The 20,177-nt window shown below is 38.5% G+C and overlaps 2 protein-coding genes and 1 long non-coding RNA gene across 3 annotated transcripts in view; 2 read left to right on the forward strand and 1 right to left on the reverse strand.

The window, feature by feature from the left end:
• NMU (neuromedin U) lies at nucleotides 1-17,766 on the forward strand. Its single transcript, XM_075091455.1, has 10 exons — nucleotides 1-184; nucleotides 3,489-3,547; nucleotides 7,436-7,483; nucleotides 7,583-7,642; nucleotides 8,175-8,204; nucleotides 8,311-8,361; nucleotides 10,399-10,473; nucleotides 15,412-15,465; nucleotides 16,750-16,789; nucleotides 17,358-17,766. Exons 1-9 carry the CDS (start codon nucleotides 43-45, stop codon nucleotides 16,783-16,785), a joined length of 555 nt encoding a protein of 184 aa, XP_074947556.1. The 5' UTR covers nucleotides 1-42; the 3' UTR covers nucleotides 16,786-16,789; nucleotides 17,358-17,766.
• The window catches only part of LOC142056522 (uncharacterized), a 16,670-nt gene continuing 9,957 nt past the window's right edge, over nucleotides 13,465-20,177 (reverse strand). Inside the window, exon 4 of the long non-coding RNA XR_012660370.1 lies at nucleotides 13,465-15,146. This is a non-coding gene — a long non-coding RNA (uncharacterized LOC142056522). The remainder of the gene's footprint in view (nucleotides 15,147-20,177) is intronic.
• Nucleotides 19,464-20,177, forward strand: part of PDCL2 (phosducin like 2) — a 5,841-nt gene continuing 5,127 nt past the window's right edge. The window contains 1 exon segment of the mRNA XM_075092491.1: nucleotides 19,464-19,495. Within this exon segment, the coding sequence (XP_074948592.1) occupies nucleotides 19,464-19,495 (32 nt within the window).

The following is a 20,177-nucleotide window of genomic DNA, read 5'->3' on the forward strand; positions in this document are numbered from 1 at the left end:
AGGAGCGGCTGGCAGGGAGGCAGCGCAGGGGACACGGCGGGCATGGGAAGCCTCTGCCACCAGCAGCCCCCCGCAGCCGCCCCCCAGCGCTGCCTGAGGAGGGCAGGGGACGGCGCGGCGCTGCCGGGGTCCCCGCTGCTGCTCGTCCTCCTCTTCCTCGCCGCCTCGATGTCTGCTTGCAAAGGTGAGGAGCATCCTCCTGGCAAACCCCTTCCCGCACTGCGAGCCCTGCAATATTTTTTCTTGGGGGGCTGGGAGGGTGGGTGTGTGTGTGACCCCAGCAGCCTGCCAGGCTTGCGAGGGGGCTGCAAAGCGAGCCCCTGCCCGCCCCCGCCTGCCCCCGAGCGGGGCGCGGGTGAGCTGCGGGGCCGGGAGGGGTGCGGATGCGCAGGAGGTTGCAGCTGCTGGGCACGGTTTCAGGGGTTGGGTCTGGGGGGCTTCCTCGTGTATCCAGCAGGATTACCCTGTCCTGGCAAACCTCCACTCCAGCAGCCTGGGGAAGCGCTTTTTGTTAAAAGTGACTTCATTTTAAGTATAATTTCCTCTGATTTAAAAGCAGAGAAAAGAGAAATGAGATGTATGATGGAATTATAGGAAAATTTAGCACGCTCGGGAAGTCACTTATAGCAACCTGAAGCAATATTTATTGCATGAGGAATCCCTGGGGGGTGGGGTTAAGTGAGACAGAATAGAGTGGCTGACTTGCTTTAGGCAAAAAGCTTGGTTATCTTGATTTAATTTGAAATGTTGTCTTACACCTGAAAGTTGCTATATTTGTAGCAGGGAGTGCTTGTGAAATGAGCACTGCTAATGGGCTTTTTAAGAAAACATACTTTTTTCTATTCTATTTTCCTACTCCAGATAGATTAACTACTTATACCTTGCGAAGTAACATTACACAGTAAGTTGCCGTGCAAAGAATAGCTCTGTTTTGTTTGTATTATATTGTGTGAGTTACTTTCACCAGGAGTTTTTGGTTTCATTTGTTGTGGGTTTTTTAATATCAAGGATCAAAGAAATCTAAGTACAGTATCCTGGATATTCTGTTAAAAACAAATTCTGGAGATGTGGAAGAAGGGAGGGAAGGAAAGGGAGGGCAAGGAAGGGCAACGGCACACAGTATTTCACCACTGTTCTTGCAGAAATGATTGCCAGAAGCTTGTGGAGGGAAGAGGAGATTTAAGAGGTGAATCCCAGGTTGAAAAGTGACTGAAATTGTACATCTGGTATTCTGCTGCCTTGGAAGAAGTTGAGTTTTTAGAAGTTGGCAGAATTGAAGGATAAGAGAAAAAATATACCATGGACTGGTAATTTTGTAGGAGGATTTCCTCCTATATGTTCCTTTTGAATAAGATTGCTTTCCTCAGTAGCACTCTTCCCTCGTGTCCATCCATCCCATCCCCCCCTCCCTGCCATGGGTATTCTGTGTATAGCACAAGGTAATTTACTGTTTCCCTGTGTGCCGCTGTGTGTAAATGATGGAAGTCCCTAAGGCTGCAGCGCTGTTCTGGACGGCGTGATGGAGGGACACCGTTCGTCTTTGGGGGCACGTAGTCCTAGGTGTGAGCACAGAACAGAGGGACTGCACGTGAAACAAGAGTTTTATGAATAAGTTGAGAAGGGTTAAGGAAACTTATGAGCTAGTGAAATAACTGCATTTTGTTTGTCCAAAGGTTTATGTTTCAGGTTTAAAAAAATAAAGGCAACCTGTAATATTCAGGCTTTCTTGCCTGATTCCCTGATGTTTACAGGCTGTTGGATTTCATCTGCTCCCCCTGGAAAGCCTTGGGAACCAAACAATGGCAGAAGCAGTGCTCAGAGACAGGCAGGCAAAGCTTTAATGGGGAAGGTGTGCTAATTTGAAGTGATGCCCATTTCCACTCTTGGTAACTAGGATACCAGTCCTGGCCAATACTCAAATATACTAATTTAAGAATAGAAAACAAAATAAAAGAATTGTAGCACCTTTCATTTCTTTGGCATTTTTCCTTGAGCTAAAACAAAATTTAAAAAAAAAGTAAATTTTTCACTGGAAAGCAGTTTTCTTGTTATATGAACATCTCAGAGATTCAAAAATATCCCACTTCTACATTGTGTGAAATTAAGAGCCCCTCTAATTCTTTTTTTTGGGGGGAAAAACAAGCATCCAGAATAATTAGTCACCTTAAGTCTGTGCAAATACCAAAATGTGGTTTTGAAGTCCACCCCTTAATATCTGGAACTAACTACTGTTGTAATTATTGTTATTAGTGGTACCAGTAAAACCAATGGAGATGATGGGCATTTGTACCCTGCTCACCTGGCCATTCTAGCTAAGTCTACCTGCATCTCTTTTGTATAATTTGGTTCAATTATTTGGGAAAAAAAAATGTGACTGCAGGTAATTATAGACTGTTTGTGAGGTCATAAAATCTCTATTAATCTGAGGTCTTTAAGAACAGTGTATAAACTGGTCAGGCGTTGCTCATGGGCAGCAGCTTTGGGCAGGGTGATAATAGATGATTTATCTGATTCAGAGTGTCTCCTGCAGTGTTAGGGCTGTACAGATAAACCACCACCCTCTCCAGCACCAATCTCCCTACCAGGTGGGTTACAGCACATCCCCACATTGATATGCTTACGTGATCTCCAGCGTACTCACAATTCAGTGATGCTCATTTCTATTGTTTACAGAGACTCTGATAATACGCTGTTATTATTAGGAATATAGTGCCAGATAAAATAGCAGTGTGCAAAGGTGGATATTCTTGAGGCTGGGTCAGGAGGGACCCAGAGACAGCGAAATCCAGGTTTGTAGTCTGGGTGGGCAGAGATGGAGAAAGGAGCTGCCCCCAAGCCAAGCAGAGCATCATTGCAGCGTTATGCAATTAATAACACATTCAGCCTTCTGAGGGACTGAGCTTTTCCACACCACATACACCAGACAGAGGAAACAAATCTAGTTACAGAGGTACTGTTTATCACCTCAAAAATGCCACGGGTATTATTCATATGCAAGTATATGTTACATAGCACATGTTTAATCGTTTAACTGTACCATGCAACAAAGCAAGAGGTAGGATCCAGATTCTCAACTTGCAATGCTTGTGCTGGAGGAGAGCTGAGTTCTCAGAAAGCTTGAGGTTGTAGGTGCTGGAATGTGTTTTCCTGAACAGGCCTTAGCATTTGAGAGCTGCCACACAAGGTTTCTTGCCCGCTACTTATCGCTGAGAACGGACTAATGCTAGCTTGACCCTTGGTGTAAGATGAGTAACTTCCACGGTGTTTATTGCTGAGAGATGTGAGCATCCGTATCTGCTGTGAACTTGTGAAGAAGCCTCCTACTGTGTTGCTGACATATAGCTGGCAGAAACTACTGGACAATGGGAAGTGTGCTAGGTATCATATATCATACTGTGTTCAGAGTTTTTATTTAAGTCACTGACATGGGTTACTTATAAAAACCACCTTTGCTCTGCAGCATTGCTAAGCATGGTTTGTGCTTCCAGGTGCACCGATGCCATCCCAAGCAGTCAAGGCAGATCAGGATTTGCAGCTGTGGAAAGAGGTAAGCATCATCTGCACACTGCCGTATGGTATACTCCATTTCTTCTGTGCCCATCCTTCCTATGGTCACACCTCACTCTCCAGTATTTCTCTTGCATGGAGTTCAGGTGCTTCTTCTTCCAGTCATGCTTCTCCTGTATATCTCTTAGCCTGACATCAGTGAAGAAGTGAAACATCTTATTTTCCAGATTTTCTGAACAATTGCTCCAGGAGAATGTTGAGGCTGAGTGTTGAGATGTTGTTCGGGGAAAAGATTGTGTCTTGGCTCAATGGACACTTGTGTTTGGTTACAGTTGTCATTTAACTGCCAGTGACCAGGCAGTTGCTGGAAGAAACACAGTGTCCCATCTGGTATTTTTATAGTCTGTACATGATATGCAGTAACTGGTTCAATTCATCCAGTCTTACCTCTTGCTTCTTCTGCTCTGCATGCAGGGCCGGGACACCGTATTTAATCCTATCCTAGCCTCTGAATTGGCTAGGTAAAGGATAATGTACTCTGTCAATTAGCCCCTCTACCATTTTGGTACTGATCACTATCATAACTTCCACTCTTACCTTTGACATGAACATTTGTTTTGGCTCTAGGATGTGACACGTGTGTTAACATGGGCTTTTCACTGCCTTTTTGGAACAGATGGAGTGACAGGGCACAGCACGCAGAGAGGCTTAGCCTGCAACTCATGTGCCCTGGCGTTGCTGCAACCTTCAAGTATTCTGTTGATGTTTAATTTTCTAGCTTCTGATAACATTAGAAAGCAAGTGACTCACCAGGGGTACAGATACAGTGAATAAATTTGTTCCTATTGGGGTCATTACAGGAGACACTTCCTTTTCTGTCAGCTCCCCTTAGTTCATTTTGGAAGTGTTGACTCAAATGCTAACATATTTCTGGACTGGCACTTGAACAAGCCCTAGTGATATTTATCTTATGGGAAAAAGTGGTCTCTTGGGAAGTAAGGTCCTGATAGCTTAAAGGAGTTAATGAAAATGAGTTATTTACATTCTGGATTGAAAATTGCTATTTTATACTTTCTGGCATTTGCTGCTAAGATTTGCCATTTGCAACACAAGATTTGTCCCTATGGTGACTGGAGGCAAAGACAAAGTTCCTGTTGATTTCAGCGAACAAAAAAGTATGCATAAGATATGTGTAAAATATAGTAATATTCTATTATGATAGAAGAGAATTCTATGTATAAAATTAAATAATATAAGCAATCTAAAACTTACTATTGTAGCAAGAATAATGCAGGACTGGAGAAGGTCTAAGGAATGAGAATTAGGTGCATAGCTATATGCCCTAAATCAAACTGATTACTGAACATTACTAGTTCACCAGCATTTCTTGGAGTGAAAAGAATCAGTTCTTCCTGGTTTGTTACTTTATTAGTGGATCATTCAGGAGAAACCCTGGCTCTAAATTAACCCAGTATTTTCCAGGATTGACTCCGAGTTTACAAATATGGGAACTTTGTACCTAAGTATTGTGTTCCTTTACTTGTCTCTCACATCCTTTTGTTTCTTTGTGTTATTTAACCAAACAACTCACAAGCTCCCACTCTCAGGCCACATTTCTGAGACAGGAGAGAAAATTACTGAGAAGATGCTTCAAGGATGATAGAAACTATTAAATTTTTATTTTTAAAAAAGGAATTAACAGAAACTGTGGCTTCTCCTCAGCCCTTGCATTGTCCTTACAGGTTTTGGCTGAGATACCTTGCTTTGCACTGTGTCAAACACAAAGCAGTGTCTGGCTTGTCCTGCTACTGAATTATGGTAGTTCTTTAATGGTCACCTCCAACTACAAAACAAGCAAATAAACCAATATAAAACGACAACAAAAGATCCCTCCACAAGAAGAAACAGCAAACTTTTAACGTAGGGTTCCAAAATGACTTCAGCTTAGTTTATCTCCTTCACTGCTGATTTCTCCTCTATGTTTTCTTACTCTGAAAGTAGTGAAGCTGAACTAATATAAACAGAGACAAGCAAATGCAAGATGAAGGTAAAAGCGAATGGGGAGGATGTGTTACAACAAAAACTATTTGAAAGGGGAATTCTGTGAGCTATTATCTTTCCCACTGTCTCTCCTAATGTTTTCTCACAGATTGCCTCTAGAGACATGAATCATCTCTTGTCTTGAAGTACTCAGATATGCATTATTTGTTTATTCCTTTCTTCATTTAATGTTTTCATTGTTAAAAAGTGTTTTTAGGGTTTTTTACCTATAATAAAATAAGAAGACTCACTGAATTGCCTGCTCTTTTATTAAAAAGAAAAAACTACTACCAAACATTTTTTTATGCAGTCTATGAAATAGATGGTTGGCAAAGCTTTCTGGCCTCTAGGTAAACAGTGTGAAATATTCAATGGAAGAAATGGTGCATACCAATGCAGGTTGCTATTGTTACAATTTTAAAGTCATAAAATGAAAAGGTAAACCATATTTTAATAATAATGTTGAAGAAAACCCAAACCCCATTATTATTAAGCTGTGCAGCTTCAGTTGGACTACTGGTGTTTTTTTTCTTTTCCTTACAGAATATTTTGAGTTTTCAGCACTGGTAATATTATTTCCATGAATTCAAATGTCCTTTACTCCATTTCTTTTCCCTCCCTGATTAATAATTCCACTAAAAATGATTCAGTAGTATGGGATTCTTTCACCTTGTAAAAGAGACGACAGAAAGGGGATGTGATTAATTTTCTGCACAAGGTCATGAAGAGCAGGGAGATGATGGGTAGGAGTCACTTATTCATTACTTTTTCCTAGACGAGATGGTGATAGCACTGAGTGAAGCTAGCTTTGCAAAGACTGATCAAGAGAAACAGAAGTGATATTTCACGCAGTGTTTAGGAAACTCTTGCCACAGGACATTATGGATGCTAAAAGTTTACAGTGGTTCAGAGAGATTGGTCAAATTCACAGCACAGAAATCCATTGTGGTTGGGGAGCATGGGTTTTACTAGACCATTGGTGTCTTCTTAGGCTCTTCCCTAGGTGCTGATGTATGGCCATTTTTGGAGATAAAATGCAGAGCTAAATGGACATTTGTTTTGATCCCGGTGAAGTGCCTGGTGGGGCTTGGGGCTTCTTGGTTTGGTTTGTGGATTTTTTTTGTGTGTGTTTTGTCTCTATGTGTGTAACATTCTGTTCTGTGCTGACATGTTTAAGTTCAACAGCAATGACTTCTTTCACAGTGCTCTTTGAGTTTAGATCCCTTGAAATATATTGAATATATCTCTTGCTAGCATTGTGGTTTGGAAACCACCTCCTTTAAAAGAAATCTTGTAAGGCTCCTCATTTGCCAAAGAAATAAGTAAACCTTTGATATTGGCTGCTTGGTGACTCACACAAATTGGCTGGCATGCATAAGACATGCTGGTACATATCATAATCACCCAAGAGATGCATGTGTCATACACCTGCAGGGATGCTGGAATCCAATGGGAAGAGTGGTGTTCAAGGACTGCTCTTTGAATCACTTGCTTTAGTTTTGACATTTTCTTTGTAGTTTTGTATAATCCAGAGATATCGCAGAAGAGATGTAAAGTCATAGACCATACCCCAGATGCTTAAAATAAGAATTTAATATATCACTTAGTCTGAGAAGGCTGCAAACAAGAGGGACATGAGTGGGGTAAGAGAATAAAGGACCCAGAGATGATTGTGTTCATTGTGATCAAACAAGTATAAATTTGTTTATTTGAAGGGCTTTTTTTGCCCTTGAATACAAAATATTTCATGAATGTACCTATACGAATTCCTTATGGTGGGCAAGCTTGCCATACCTTTGGATGAACTGAACTTTTTAAAAAAATGTATGTATTTCACTTCTTTTTGTTGATCTGACTTCTTAAAAAAGGACTGTGTGAACTTTTACAGATAGATGATGCATGTTCTGCCTACCTGTCCGCAGATTCTCAGCCTCAGGTGAGTCAGATAGAGGTTATGTTATTATTTTGATACTATTTGTTATATGCAGTAGGATTAAGAAGTGTGATACCTGAGTTCATGTTTTCTTTGCATTAGGCATCCAGTGTGCTGGAAGAACTTTGTTTTCTGGTCATGAGATTTCTCCAGAAACTACAGGTAATGCAGACAAAAGACTACTTAGCAATTCTGAAGCCTGATCTCTCAGTGTGCCAGTGTCTACAACGAATTCTGAGGACCCAGTATCTGAAGTGTCACTCAGTGCTGGAAGTAATACTACCAGTTCTTTCTCTGAAATGCCCTGTGTCCTATCCCAACACCTATTAAAGACAACAGGGAGACTCCAGTGTTTGGAAAATAATCTCCAGGTTGGATACAAAGCTTTGGGTGTTTTTATTGCTTTAGATTAGAAAAACAATGATCTCTCAATGGAGAAAGAAATTTACTTATGAGAGTCTAGGGATATGCAAAGGAGCATCCACTAAAGCCATCTGCTTTTATAGGGGTGAGTAATCAATGCTCTCTACAGAGTTTGAAAAGAGAAGTTACACTGATAAGCAACGACATGTAATATCTGTCAAGGAAAGACAATATTCCAATCCAGTACTGCAAAGTTTATAATGTAATCAAAATTGCCCATTGCTCTTTTTTTAAGAAATAAAAGCTTCTCTACCGATTATTATTCCTACAGGGTTTAGATGAAAAAGACAACACCAAAAGGGTAAGATTTCTATGTATGTTTTATGCTCACGCTGAAATTGTCAAGAAAATCAGAACACCCTTGCCCTGTTTTGTAGTAAAACCCCACTTTCAATTTTTTTGAACAGTTCTTATTTCATTATTCTAAGACTCATGACTCAGGCAACTCAGACATCATGGTAAGTGGCATAGCATCTCTTTGTGAGTACACATGTTCTTGTACATAAAAAGAAGGTAGTGTTCCTTTTTGCAGTAGTCTCTCCAACTGTATAGCAAGCTCAGAACTGGCAGTTTCGTGTTTAAGATATAGGATGTGTTTAATAACATGAAAGAGGATCATCAACACTGCCCAAGTGTGCAAAAAACCAACCACTCATAGAATCCCAACTGCATCTTAATCTGGTAGAGACAACATTTAAGAATAAGACCAAATACTTGTTTCTGGTGCTGAAACATAACATATGCAGTGAAACAATGTGGATTTGTTCAGGCTGAGAACAAGACCATACATAGCAAGAACTCTTAGTGAATTTTTATTAACTACATTTTATGTATTTTTGTGTGCCTGTCATAAATATGCATCAGGCAAAATAGTGTTTAAGTCTCACTCAGCCTTTGATTATATTTTAAATGAAAAATATGATTTTAAAAATAGCTCAGTATTGTTGCTATAAAATATTCTCATAAGCCAAACTATGTGTGATCCATTCTTGCTTTCAAAGTGCAAACACAATCCATTTTTTGTGTGCATCTATGTGTTTTTCCCTCTGCACAGTAGGATTTTGAGAAAGTTAAACATATTCATTTTTTCTCATTTCTTAACAATCATTCTTATATGTTAATGTCCATTTTTTGCCTTGTTCTTTACATTTCTTTGGAACCATGTGGTATATTTCCTAGACAGTGATATCAACGTTATTGGGGTCAGTGTTTTAGTGATGGAGCTGTTCTGGAGGTTTAATGGTAATCAGGGCACAGTGAAATGAGCTATTTCTGCTGCTGCTCCTGCTTAAGAGGTTGCTGAATTCCCCTTCGTCCCCATTCTGAATACCTTTGCCCCTGCCTGCCCCCAGAAATTACTGCTTTCTCACCTCTTCTGGTTTAGCTGTTCAGGTGACTATTTTCTAGTCCAGTTCTCAGAGATACTGACTTCGGTAAAATCCATCACTCTTCTGCTTTATTAACTTCTCTCCACTGGCTGCAAGACAGAGCCCGAGTGCCTGGCTGGGATACCCTTTAACTCCTCCACTACACATCAGACCTCTACTTTTTTAGCTATTATGATGCACATTGCCTACCTTAGGCAGGCAGTGCAAAAATGGCTCCAAGTAGGCAATATCATGGTACCTACTAAGTACCCTAACACTTTGGTAACTCTAGTTATTCCTTATATTATAATCCTTTTCATTGTATTACTTTTCTAAGAAGTATTGTATAAAAATGCATTATGTCTACGTTTACGTGAGTTGAAGGTTTAAATTGGTTGATGGAACATAAGATTTTCTACTTCATTTCTCACTGTGGACCTCTCTCCACAAGCCCACATGGCTGTGTTTTGCCAGGGGGGCACTTACACTGTACACAATGGCACTGTGCTTAACCAGGCTGTCTACAAGCATGAAGTCTTGTGCACACAAGGAATTTAACGACTGGAGCTTGTCTTTTAGGTCGAGTGACCAGTGCCATGGCTACAGATCTCATCTGAGAATGGATCCCTCCTGCACACTGGTTTCTAGCAAAAAAACCCAAAACTTTTCTTGCTGCTATTTAAGTTTTTTTGAAAGTAAAATGAACTTTTTAGTACAATGGAGATGGAAGTTGCTAACTTCCATAGTAGATAATCGTAGAAATGTTAGTAGGAGTACTGTATAGAAATATTCTCTGTATGACTCACAGAGGCTGATCAAAGTCTGAATAATTCCAATTGCCTGGGCAGTAAGTCTGTTAGCAGTTCTGAACTTTCAACGAGTAAAGGTGAGGATGCATAGCTTTTTCCCTCCATCGCTCTGAGAGTCGCGTTCATAGTGTAAATATAAATGTTGGTACCTGTTTGTTGTCAAGTCAGAATGTTAAAATACAAGTTTCTCAATTAACATCTTCAGTCCTTCTTTGGTACATGTTTGGTCCATAAGCCAAGACTGTGGGAAGAGACTTTTTTTGCATCATAAGGTCCAAATGTCATTGTTGCTCATGTGTCTGTGTTCGTGTCCTCTCAGTCGTCTGTCCTGCATCCTTTGCTGCAACTTGTTCCCCAGCTTAATGAGAGAAGACTGAAGAGATACAAAGTGGACGTATGTAATCTTAAACTCTGCATGCTTGCATTCTCACACTTTGTGATTCATTAGCTCTTCTAAAAATGTCTTTGCAGCCCTTTCTGCTCATAACATTATTTTCAAGATTTAATATCACGCTATCGCATTTTCATTAGAAACGGAAGGGTTTTATATTCTTAAATTAGTGAAAAATAACTCTGCTGGTATTTAATGCTTAAAACCAAAAAACACTGAAGTAATATATGCCTAACTCAGAACACTGGTAGAACACAAAGCCTAGGTATCAAAATGGATCTGTTAGTTCTTTTTATAAAAGGAAAAATACTTTAAATTTAATCTCTACTGTTACATTTCAGTTGAGTTATATTTTCTAGGGGGGGGTCTCTTATTCCTCCATTTGGAATTCAAACCTATTCCTTAAACTTATATTATTCATGACTTATAGCACTAAGAATTGCTAAGTAGTTTATGGGCCATTTACTGTTTAACTTAAGGTGCAGATAAAGTTCTCGGTGAAATTAATTTTCCATAGAAAAATAGTGTGTTTTGGAACAAAAGTTTCACATATTTTTTGAAACAATTGAGCTATTTATACCATAAAACTTGGGTATATTTGCTGCTGCAAATGCAATTCCAAATTTCAAAAAGCAGATGGATTGAAATGTCCATCCCTTTAATGGAGCTATGGACAGAAGAGAAAAATGCAGTCTGATGTATAAGAATCTTCCCCTTTATCATACAGGGATCTTTGATATTCTTAAAGTATAACAAAAGCTAAGATCCAGATTATTCCTGTTTTGCATTGATTTCAGCTTGATTATTCCTTAGATTCATTGATGTGATTCCTTATATTCACTGATACACAAGCTAAAGTAGGTGTATCAGTGCGATACTTTAAAACTCAGATAGTAGCACTCCCATAAGTAGGACTTTTCCTTTATTAATCCAAATAAAGGCTGTGTTGTTAATTACCAAATTTTCAATGAACTCTTGAGCCTATGCTTATATATATCAGCTTTCACCTAGTCATGGTTGAGGTTGGTAAAACTATCTACCTCTCTTTTCAGATCACTGCATAAACCCAACTGTATGCCCTGAAGCACATTTTTCTTACCCAGTGCCAGAACCTGGCCACATATAAGAACTTAGAGTTGGTACATTTTCTCATGGACTAAACTTGTTATGAAAAATTTAACCCACTACACATCTGAAAGGAAAATACCATGTAAAATTTACATTCTGTGATGACATTGATGTGAACTGTATTTATGCCATTAGACCTATATACTGGGAAAGAATATTTTTGGAATTGCTTTTTGTGCTTTTAAATGAACATAATGTCAATTAAGACGAAGAATGGGAAGGAAAGCGTAAATGCAAGAACACAAAATGGCTGATGTGAAAAGAAACTGCCTTTAAAGTCCTTTGCTAGAATACTTTAATATCTTGAATTTACTTCCACTGAGGTTGATGACATAATTAATAGAGCAGAATACATTAATGAGCAGAAAATAACCTAAAATTTGTGGCTTAATTGACACATTCCAACATATTTCAGCCTGTTCATGGCAGTTTTATTTTTAGTGAGCTCAAAAATGAACTATATTTTTCCATGTAATAATAACACCAAACTCTATAGAATATATCATGTGTCTTTATATATATAAATTTAGAGTCACTATAGTTATAACAGCTCAAAAATGAAATTTAATAAATTGTTTCTGTTTAAGAGCTGTCAAGCCATCATGTGACAAACAATTTAAACATTTTTTTTTACCTGAAAGAAACATAAAAATCTCTACTCTACAAATCCTCAGGAAAAAATGTAAAAGTATACTAGCTATCTGATATAAAGTGTAAACATCTACTGATATAAAAAGACCTTTTTTCAGGATAGTGTTTGGAAATATTTCTTCCAAAGGAAATTAAAAAAACATATTAAAAAAACATTATATTGTTTGGGAATAAGCCCAGAGCAGGCTGATACAACTTTGTGGCAAAATGCAAACATTTTATCAAGCTTCTTTTTGTAAGGTACCTTATTTTCATTAGATTTTTGAAGTAGAAATTAATGAATGATGGTGAGCATTATGTGTTTCCTTAGTCATCTTTTCAAGTGGCTGATTTTTAAAACATCTGTCTCCTGTTATTTGTATTATTGCATTCTTAACTAGTGGTACATGGAAATAGCAACAGTTAGAATTCCAACCATTCTGCACTGTGAAAAGTAGTAGTCTTTAGTTTGCAATCATGACGTTATGCATTATGATGTAATGACATGGCCAACACTTACAGAATATAGCTATTTTTAAATACTCGTATAAATCTAAGGAAACAATGAAAACAACTCTAAATTGATTTGTATTTTATAGAAAGCAACTTTTTGATTTCCTGTTCTCAATTCCTGCTCTCAATACCAGTCACTTTGTTAAAGGTGTTATTTACTCTTGTACAGTGCATAAACACCAGACGTTTACAAAGTCCTAGCATCTTCTGGAAGCAGTTTCCCTTGCAGACTCTTTTGGTTTTGGTATCTTTGCATGCACCTTATTTATTTTACTTATTTAATCTTTGAAATTCATCCATATTATGCTTATCATATTTTTTTATATGGCACATTTCAGCTTATTGTAGTGTAAGAGTTTAAAATGCTCTCTAAATGTTATTGCTGAGGGCCATACTAGTTTATAAGAAAATTAAGAAAACGCTGAAATAATCTGCTACCAATAATAGAAGTACTGCAGTTATTCTCTGAACGTAAGAAAGCTATAAATCTATCTTTCCAAGAGACTCTACCAGATGGGCTGATGGGGAAATGGCACAGGTAGAGGTTCAGAGCAGCCCTGCCTAAGATGTGCAGAGGAACCCTGATTCCCCATGGAGCAGGAAGCACCATGTTCCTGTGGGCTGCCCACCTTTTGTTGGACTATCAGACGCTGGTGTCACAGAATGTGCTTCAGGAAGGGTTAGCACGCTGCTTTTTTTTTTTTTTTTTTTTTTTTTTTTTTTGCCTAATACTGGAAAGAAAGCCAGAACTTGTTGTACATAAGCACACCCACCTCTCTCCCTGACGAGACAAAGAATTGTAAAGGTGGATGGGTGAAGGAGGAAACATGCCTTATTAAATTTATGCTCTCTTCCCAGTTTGGACTGACACCAGATTTTGTCATGAATTTGATTCCTCTTGAGCTCCATCTTGGCTGGTATAATATGATCTAAGAAGCAACAAGAGCACTTTGTTGGCAAGCCAGACTAAGAGATTGAACAAGATAACTTTTAGAGGGCAGGCATTTGACTCTAAACATACTTATTCATGAATACATGTTTTTGTATACATACATATGTGCAGGTTTCTGAATATACATGCATATATTAGTTATTTTTTAACATCTCCAAACCTTTGGAAGTTTAGAAAGCAAGTGTTACAATGAAGACAGATTGTAGCTTCAGTTTATTTCTAGTACCATCCTTCTGACATGAAATCAGACAGACTACATAGTCATCTTCAAGGTGTCTGGTTGTAAGCAGACAATGACATGTTAACATGTTAAAAATCCATAAAATAAATCACAATTCCATATTAGTAATTGCAGTCTTGATTCCTTTTATGTTCTAGATCAATTTCCTTAACTTGCAACAGCTGCCATTTCATTTGTTTTTATATTTGTTCACATGTTGAATAGAAACAGTAGAAAAATAATGAATTATAACTATCATAAGACACTCCAATGGCAATGTACAAGACTCCATTAACAGATAAATTTTTAGCCTTTTTAAATATAACAAACAAAAGTATTGAATGGATTATAGATCTGACATGGGTATTTCAAACCAGGTAATGCTAGAATGAGGTGGATAATAAAAATAATCCAGATGTTTTATGTACAGCAAAGAAACTGGGTGTAAAGGTATACCTGATGAACTGAAGTAAAAATTAAAAGCAAGACTTGAAGATTAAGTGTAGTTTAAACCCTACTTCCTTTGAAAGCTTCCCTGGATTGAAGCTGCTCCTGTGTTTGGCAATGATGGGAGCCATCTTGTTTTCCACAATTCATACAGCATTAGACTAGAGCATTAAGTGTTGTCTTTCTATCACAGCTCAGGTTATGGTCATTACCCAAGAGAACACATGACCCCAGTTTTTAATTGAGAAATACCATGACTGATAAATAAATTCCATCTACATTTTATGTTCTGGTAAACACAAAGATTTGAACTATTCTGTTTCTCAGCTGGCCTGTCTCCCCACCTGCAGGACAGACACCTCAGTCATGTATCTGCTATTAACACAAGCAATGAAAATACTGTGATTAAGCTTACGTGTTCTCAAATCATGAAGGTTTCATTAAAGCAACTGGATAGTTCATGCTTTGTACATGTTATATTTAAATGGAACTTCTATATTCTTCATCATTTCTGCGCCTCTCCTTGCTGTGTGGATCAGTAGACAGTTGTTTCTCAATGTGTGCAGTACAGACAGGATAAAATATCACCAGCACTCGTCTTTTCTTTGGGAGTTAATCTGAGAAGGGTGATGGTGATACACCTCTTGGGACAGTCTGGGATCTCATTCCTGGGAGGAAGCCAAGTATTTCTGGTATTTAAGCTTCGCATTGTTGTTTTTCTGCGAGGTGCAAAGACCAGCTCTACTTTGTAGAGACTCTACTGCCATGAAAACACTCTGGTTGTGCCTGGAAAGTCAAAGGCAAAGGCTGTTCATCATTACTAGTACCATTCAAAAGCAAACTGAACTGTGCCAAAACTTGACATGTTTTCTGCTATTTCTACATGGCAGTGTGAACTTCTCATTATCGACATGGATAAATATACATAAAGCATGCCTTAAGGCATGTATAGTAGTACGGAAGAAACACTTTTAATAAGTACATAAACAACCACTCTGTTTGCATTAACTTACAAGAGTAGTTATGATTTAAAATACTTTTTTTTTTTCAGGAAGAGCTTCAAGGACCTGGAGGGATTCAAAGTAGAGGCTACTTTTTCTACAGGGTATGTTTTGTTCGACTTTTTTTCTTTCCATTTCATGCTAAGTGTTACAAAACTAAAAGTAGAGAAACCAGTGAATTACAGTAAGAATTACTGTGACTGAGGAGACTTTTTCAGTAAGAGTGTCCCACCGTATAGGACTACCCAAGATCTGCTCCAGACGTTTTCTTTGATTAAAATAAAGGCACAGAAGGAAGTTGTTGTACCCATCTTAATGTCTGTATGTTCATAGTCCTATGCTATATCTTAATAAGTAATTGGTTATTATGTATATAATTTTCTGAGAAAGTTCTAGAAAATATGCCATCTCAGACAATCCTAAAGCATTGTTCAATACGGTACATTTGCATGTGATATAAATGCAATGCCATGCTTACATACTGTACCAAAACAGATACTGGGCCTGACCTTCCCGTTTTCCTTGTGTTTTGACCAGTAAGATTAGAAACTAGAAACAGAAATTCTCATGAGAATGAAACTACGTTGTTCATCTTTGATGCCTTAGAGCCTTTGTACTTCATTTTTGCAAAATTGAGCAAGTTAAAGATGGCAAGTTAATTTTAATAATAATTATCTTTATTTTGGTTAATCTTTTTTTCTGTTTAAATAAGAAAGTGGCTAATGAAAAGAAGGCAAGTTTTTATAGTTATAGTTCTTATGTATCAGGATTGGATCTTTAGAATTCTTATGGCAGGCCAAAGTTATGGGTAACATTAACATCAATGCATTCATGATGCCAGAGTGAAAAGCAAATTCTTATGAAGTTCAGTAAGAGATTTTTTGTCAGCTTTAGTAGACATTGTATCAAGTTCCTTTGTAGTGTAAAATATTTATGAAATGACCATGGTGAAAATGGAGAAACTCTTTGCCCATGTTAAAGAACAGAGTCTAAAAATAAAATCATTGAGTGACATATATTTCTTTGTTAATTACAACAAACACATAATGTAATAGCAACAACAATCTGGGAGCACATCTTAAGAAAATGAAGGCAGAATGAGGGATTATGGTCTCTTAGAGTGACTTCTTGTGGCTTTCTCCCTCTTTATAAAATCATACAGGGTGGGCATAATCCATTCTTCAATCTGTATTCAGTAAATTTTGCTGTGTAATTCTTCTCCAGAGGTGGAGTCATTAAACAATGACTGGTCTCAGGTTTATCTTTAATGATGATCACATTGGCAGAACTGAGAAATTTCCCAATTTCTATACATACAAAGTTGGGTGGGGCTTTGTTACTGAAACCAGTCAATTTTATAGAGCACTTACTGGATATCTGTCTTTCAGCCACGCAATGGAAGGAGATCAGTGGATTTTCACTAAGGAGGTATTTATTTAATGCTTTCAATCACAATCTATATTTATTTATCTTTATACAAATACGGCACAATATTTTTGTTGGAGTAGTCTCAGAAAGCCTTTAACTGTTTCATCAACTTAGATTTCTGCAGACAAGCTTCTCCCAGATGTGCTAAATTCATGTATCTTCAGGTGAGGTGAATAGAAGCTGTAATTACTCAGTTCTTAGAACTGAGATTTCAGAGCTGTTTCAGGCAGCAAGAAATGGAAAATATCCGAGACTTTGTAAACTTTAGAAAGTTTACAATGGTGGTAAGCGTATGTCAGGAAGAACAGATTCAACCACCTGTCAAAATACAGACTGACATCCTGGGGGTAATCCTCCTGTTCTTACTCAGGAAAAAACCTCACACTGAAACAAAGTATAGCCTTCAGGATTTAATTTCAAATCATTCAATTCTTTGAAGAGATATAAAGAAGTTTCTCCATGCCAATATTATAATGCTCTGTTTTCTAATATATCTTACTTCTCTATCATATTTTAAATATTTAGTGTTATATCATGCCAACAGCTAAAGCTTTTTCTTATTTTTCAGGATTTTAGATTCCTGACCTAGAACTAATGCTGCAGGAATGCTGAGTACATGGACACACTGTTTTCCTTATAAAAATTCTTCATTCCTAATGTACAATTAAAAATCACTAGAATGTAAATGTTTTTAAGTTAGATTCCATTAAGGATTCAAATGTTTCTTTACTTTGTTGATGATATTAAAAGCATATTAAAATTATGTGTTTCCTAGTGTTATGGTGTTTACAACTGTCTGTAATGCAACTGTAAAAGTCAGCATGTGCATGCAGCAGACATTGCCTCTAACGCCACTGTTATGTACATTTATATTTTCCCTTATAAATAAAGGCACTCAGACAGTAGCTTTAATGAGAATGTTAACCAATGTAACCTATTGCATTTTTTCTAAATAAATTGTGATTTGTGCAGTCTTTAAAATCACAGCTTATCTAGGCAGGCCAAGTAAAAGGTGTGGTTTGCTTTTCAATATGATGTTCTCCACCCCTGTAGTTCCTTCACTGTAGCCTGTGGCAGTCTGCAGTGTGAAGTGCTCTGCCAGTGATCTATAGAGCTATAGTGATGATAAAGGAGTTGGCAGTCCTCAATTAGCTTTAAGGTTAATATGTTTCATTGGCTGAAAAAAAATTGAGAATTTCAATTTCCTTAACAAAAGGAAACTGAACAAGTTGCATAGTTTGAAGAACTATCTTGACTTTAATTCAGCTGAAATACAATGGTATCTTTTTTTTTATCTATTAAGAACACAGTATGATTCTCATTCAGAAGAAGACTTAACCTCATTATTTACATTCTTCCAGAATTAGGATTCTCTTGAAAACAAAACTGGTTTTCATATAGATGTAAAGAAACTCAACTCAAAAGAACAAGTTAGCCTTGCAATCTTCCTAGCTTCTCTCTCTGAGTTTGTTTTCACACCAGGGTTGTGTTAAAATATGATGTTGAGGTTGTAATTGTATTGAAGGTAACTAATCATTCAGTATAGAAGCAGATTATTGTTTTAACATAGTATTGGCTAGTCATGGTTTGAACTGACCTCAGCATTACTACTGCTTCTGCAAGCTTGGATGAGCAGCTGAACTTCAGAAGGTAGCTGGGAAAATGGATGGCCTCAGAGGTGGAAACCAGCTTTTCCTCTTCTTACCCACTTGTTTTTACTCTAGTCTGTTGTGTCTCCAGTCAAACTGGTGCAATTATTTGTGAACTGAGGATCCAGTTATATATGACCCCTGCTCAGAACTAATTTGTGGCCTGCTGCCACAAAACACTTGTTGCATTGTATTGTATTAAATTAGATTATTTGCTTAAGTTTTTCCCACAACTGCCTTACAATGTCACCTTCCACACTAGGAGGCCTAGCAGGCAGTGGGATGAGCAAGCCATGGCTGAAGGGCAAGGCAGGGAAGCAGGGCTGCCTCCTCCAGTCACACCCAGCACCAAACCACAGCCTAAATTGGCCCAGACTGAAAGTGCCCCATGTTTGATGTTTTGTTTGTTTGAATTTTGTTTACTTTTGTTAGTTTTCTGTTCAGCCACCTCGCTGCCTGCCCACCTCATGCCACCATTCGAACTGGAGAGGGCGGGGTGGCCCTGCCCCTACAGCTGTCACCATCGTGCCACCATTGGTTCAGATTAGTGGCCTCCATGAGGAGAGGCAGTTCCCTGGGGGAAGCCATGCAGGTGGGTGCAGAGCGTCACCCCAGCCTCGAGCTGTCCTGCTGGGGCAGCAGCTGAAACCACGGGCAATGAGGAAGTTGGGGCACCAAGGAAATGCGGGATGCTGCAGGAGGGCAGCTGTTGGGGCCAAGAGGAGTGCTGGGTGCTGTGAGAGCCATGTCGTGGTGAGGCCAGCGGGGGCAGAGAGAGAAGGACAAGGTGGCAGGGAGGGCGAGGGCAAAGCTCCAGTGGCATGGCCAAGCCTGCCGCAGGGCGTCGCAGGGCCCCGCAGGGCAGGGAGGGCCAGTGTTGCTGCCCCACGCCTGCGCAGCTTGCCCAGCCCCTGCAGGGGTCCCGAGAAATGGCAGATGGGAGGGCAGTTCCCACTCAGAAGGGTACGACATCATAGGAGTAACTGAAACATGGTGGTACACCTCAAAACAACTGGGGGATCGCAATGGACGGTTACAAACCCTTCCGTAAAGACAGGCAAGGTAGAAAAGGTGGAGGAGTTGCACTCTACATCAAGGAACACCTTGAATGTGTCAAAGTCAACTATGGTCATTGCGACTGCTCTATCGAATGCCTCTGGGTTAAAGTCAAAGGGGTCATCTCCAAGCAGGACTCTGCTCTTCCTAGAAAGATTGGACTAGATGATCCCTGAGGTCCCTTCCAACTTGTGTGATTCTGTGATTTTACTTACAATACCATGCAGAGTCAGTATGTTTTATGAATTCAGGTTCAGAAAACTCTGGCAGCTTGCATGGAGACTTAGTAATTTTAGCTATACTGGATGTTCACATGTATATTCTTGTAAGTATTTTACAAAGTACTCTGTTGAGTTCTGCAGAACTTCATACTGTAACTAATAAAAATGAGACAGGCAGTGGAATAAAAATGCTAATATGATCAAAACATTTCCTCTGTCTAGCTTCTACCTGTACTTACTGCTTTTGCATTGTTAAAATGACTAAAATAATTCTAGTGCTAACACTGTGTATCTAGTGCTGTATTCTCACAGGAAGATAATAATTCACACAATTGTGTGGAAATTGTTAACCTAAATTATCCTGCATTGTTGCTAGAGTATAATAACTTCACATATATATTTTTTTATTTTTTTATTTTTTTAAAAAAGCCATTTCTATAGTGGTTTTCAGTTAATAAAATT

Source organism: Phalacrocorax aristotelis, chromosome 4 (assembly GCF_949628215.1).
Source record: "Phalacrocorax aristotelis chromosome 4, bGulAri2.1, whole genome shotgun sequence".
Lineage (NCBI taxonomy): Eukaryota > Metazoa > Chordata > Aves > Suliformes > Phalacrocoracidae > Phalacrocorax > Phalacrocorax aristotelis.

Coding starts and splice junctions, on each gene's coding strand:
- NMU (XM_075091455.1), top strand. CDS start 43: ATGGGAAGCCTCTGCCACCAGCAGCCCCCCGCAGCCGCCCCCCAGCGC. Junction 7,484..7,582: donor CCGCAGATTCTCAGCCTCAG/GTGAGTCAGATA, acceptor TCTTTGCATTAG/GCATCCAGTGTGCTGGAAGA. Junction 7,643..8,174: donor GATTTCTCCAGAAACTACAG/GTAATGCAGACA, acceptor TTATTCCTACAG/GGTTTAGATGAAAAAGACAA.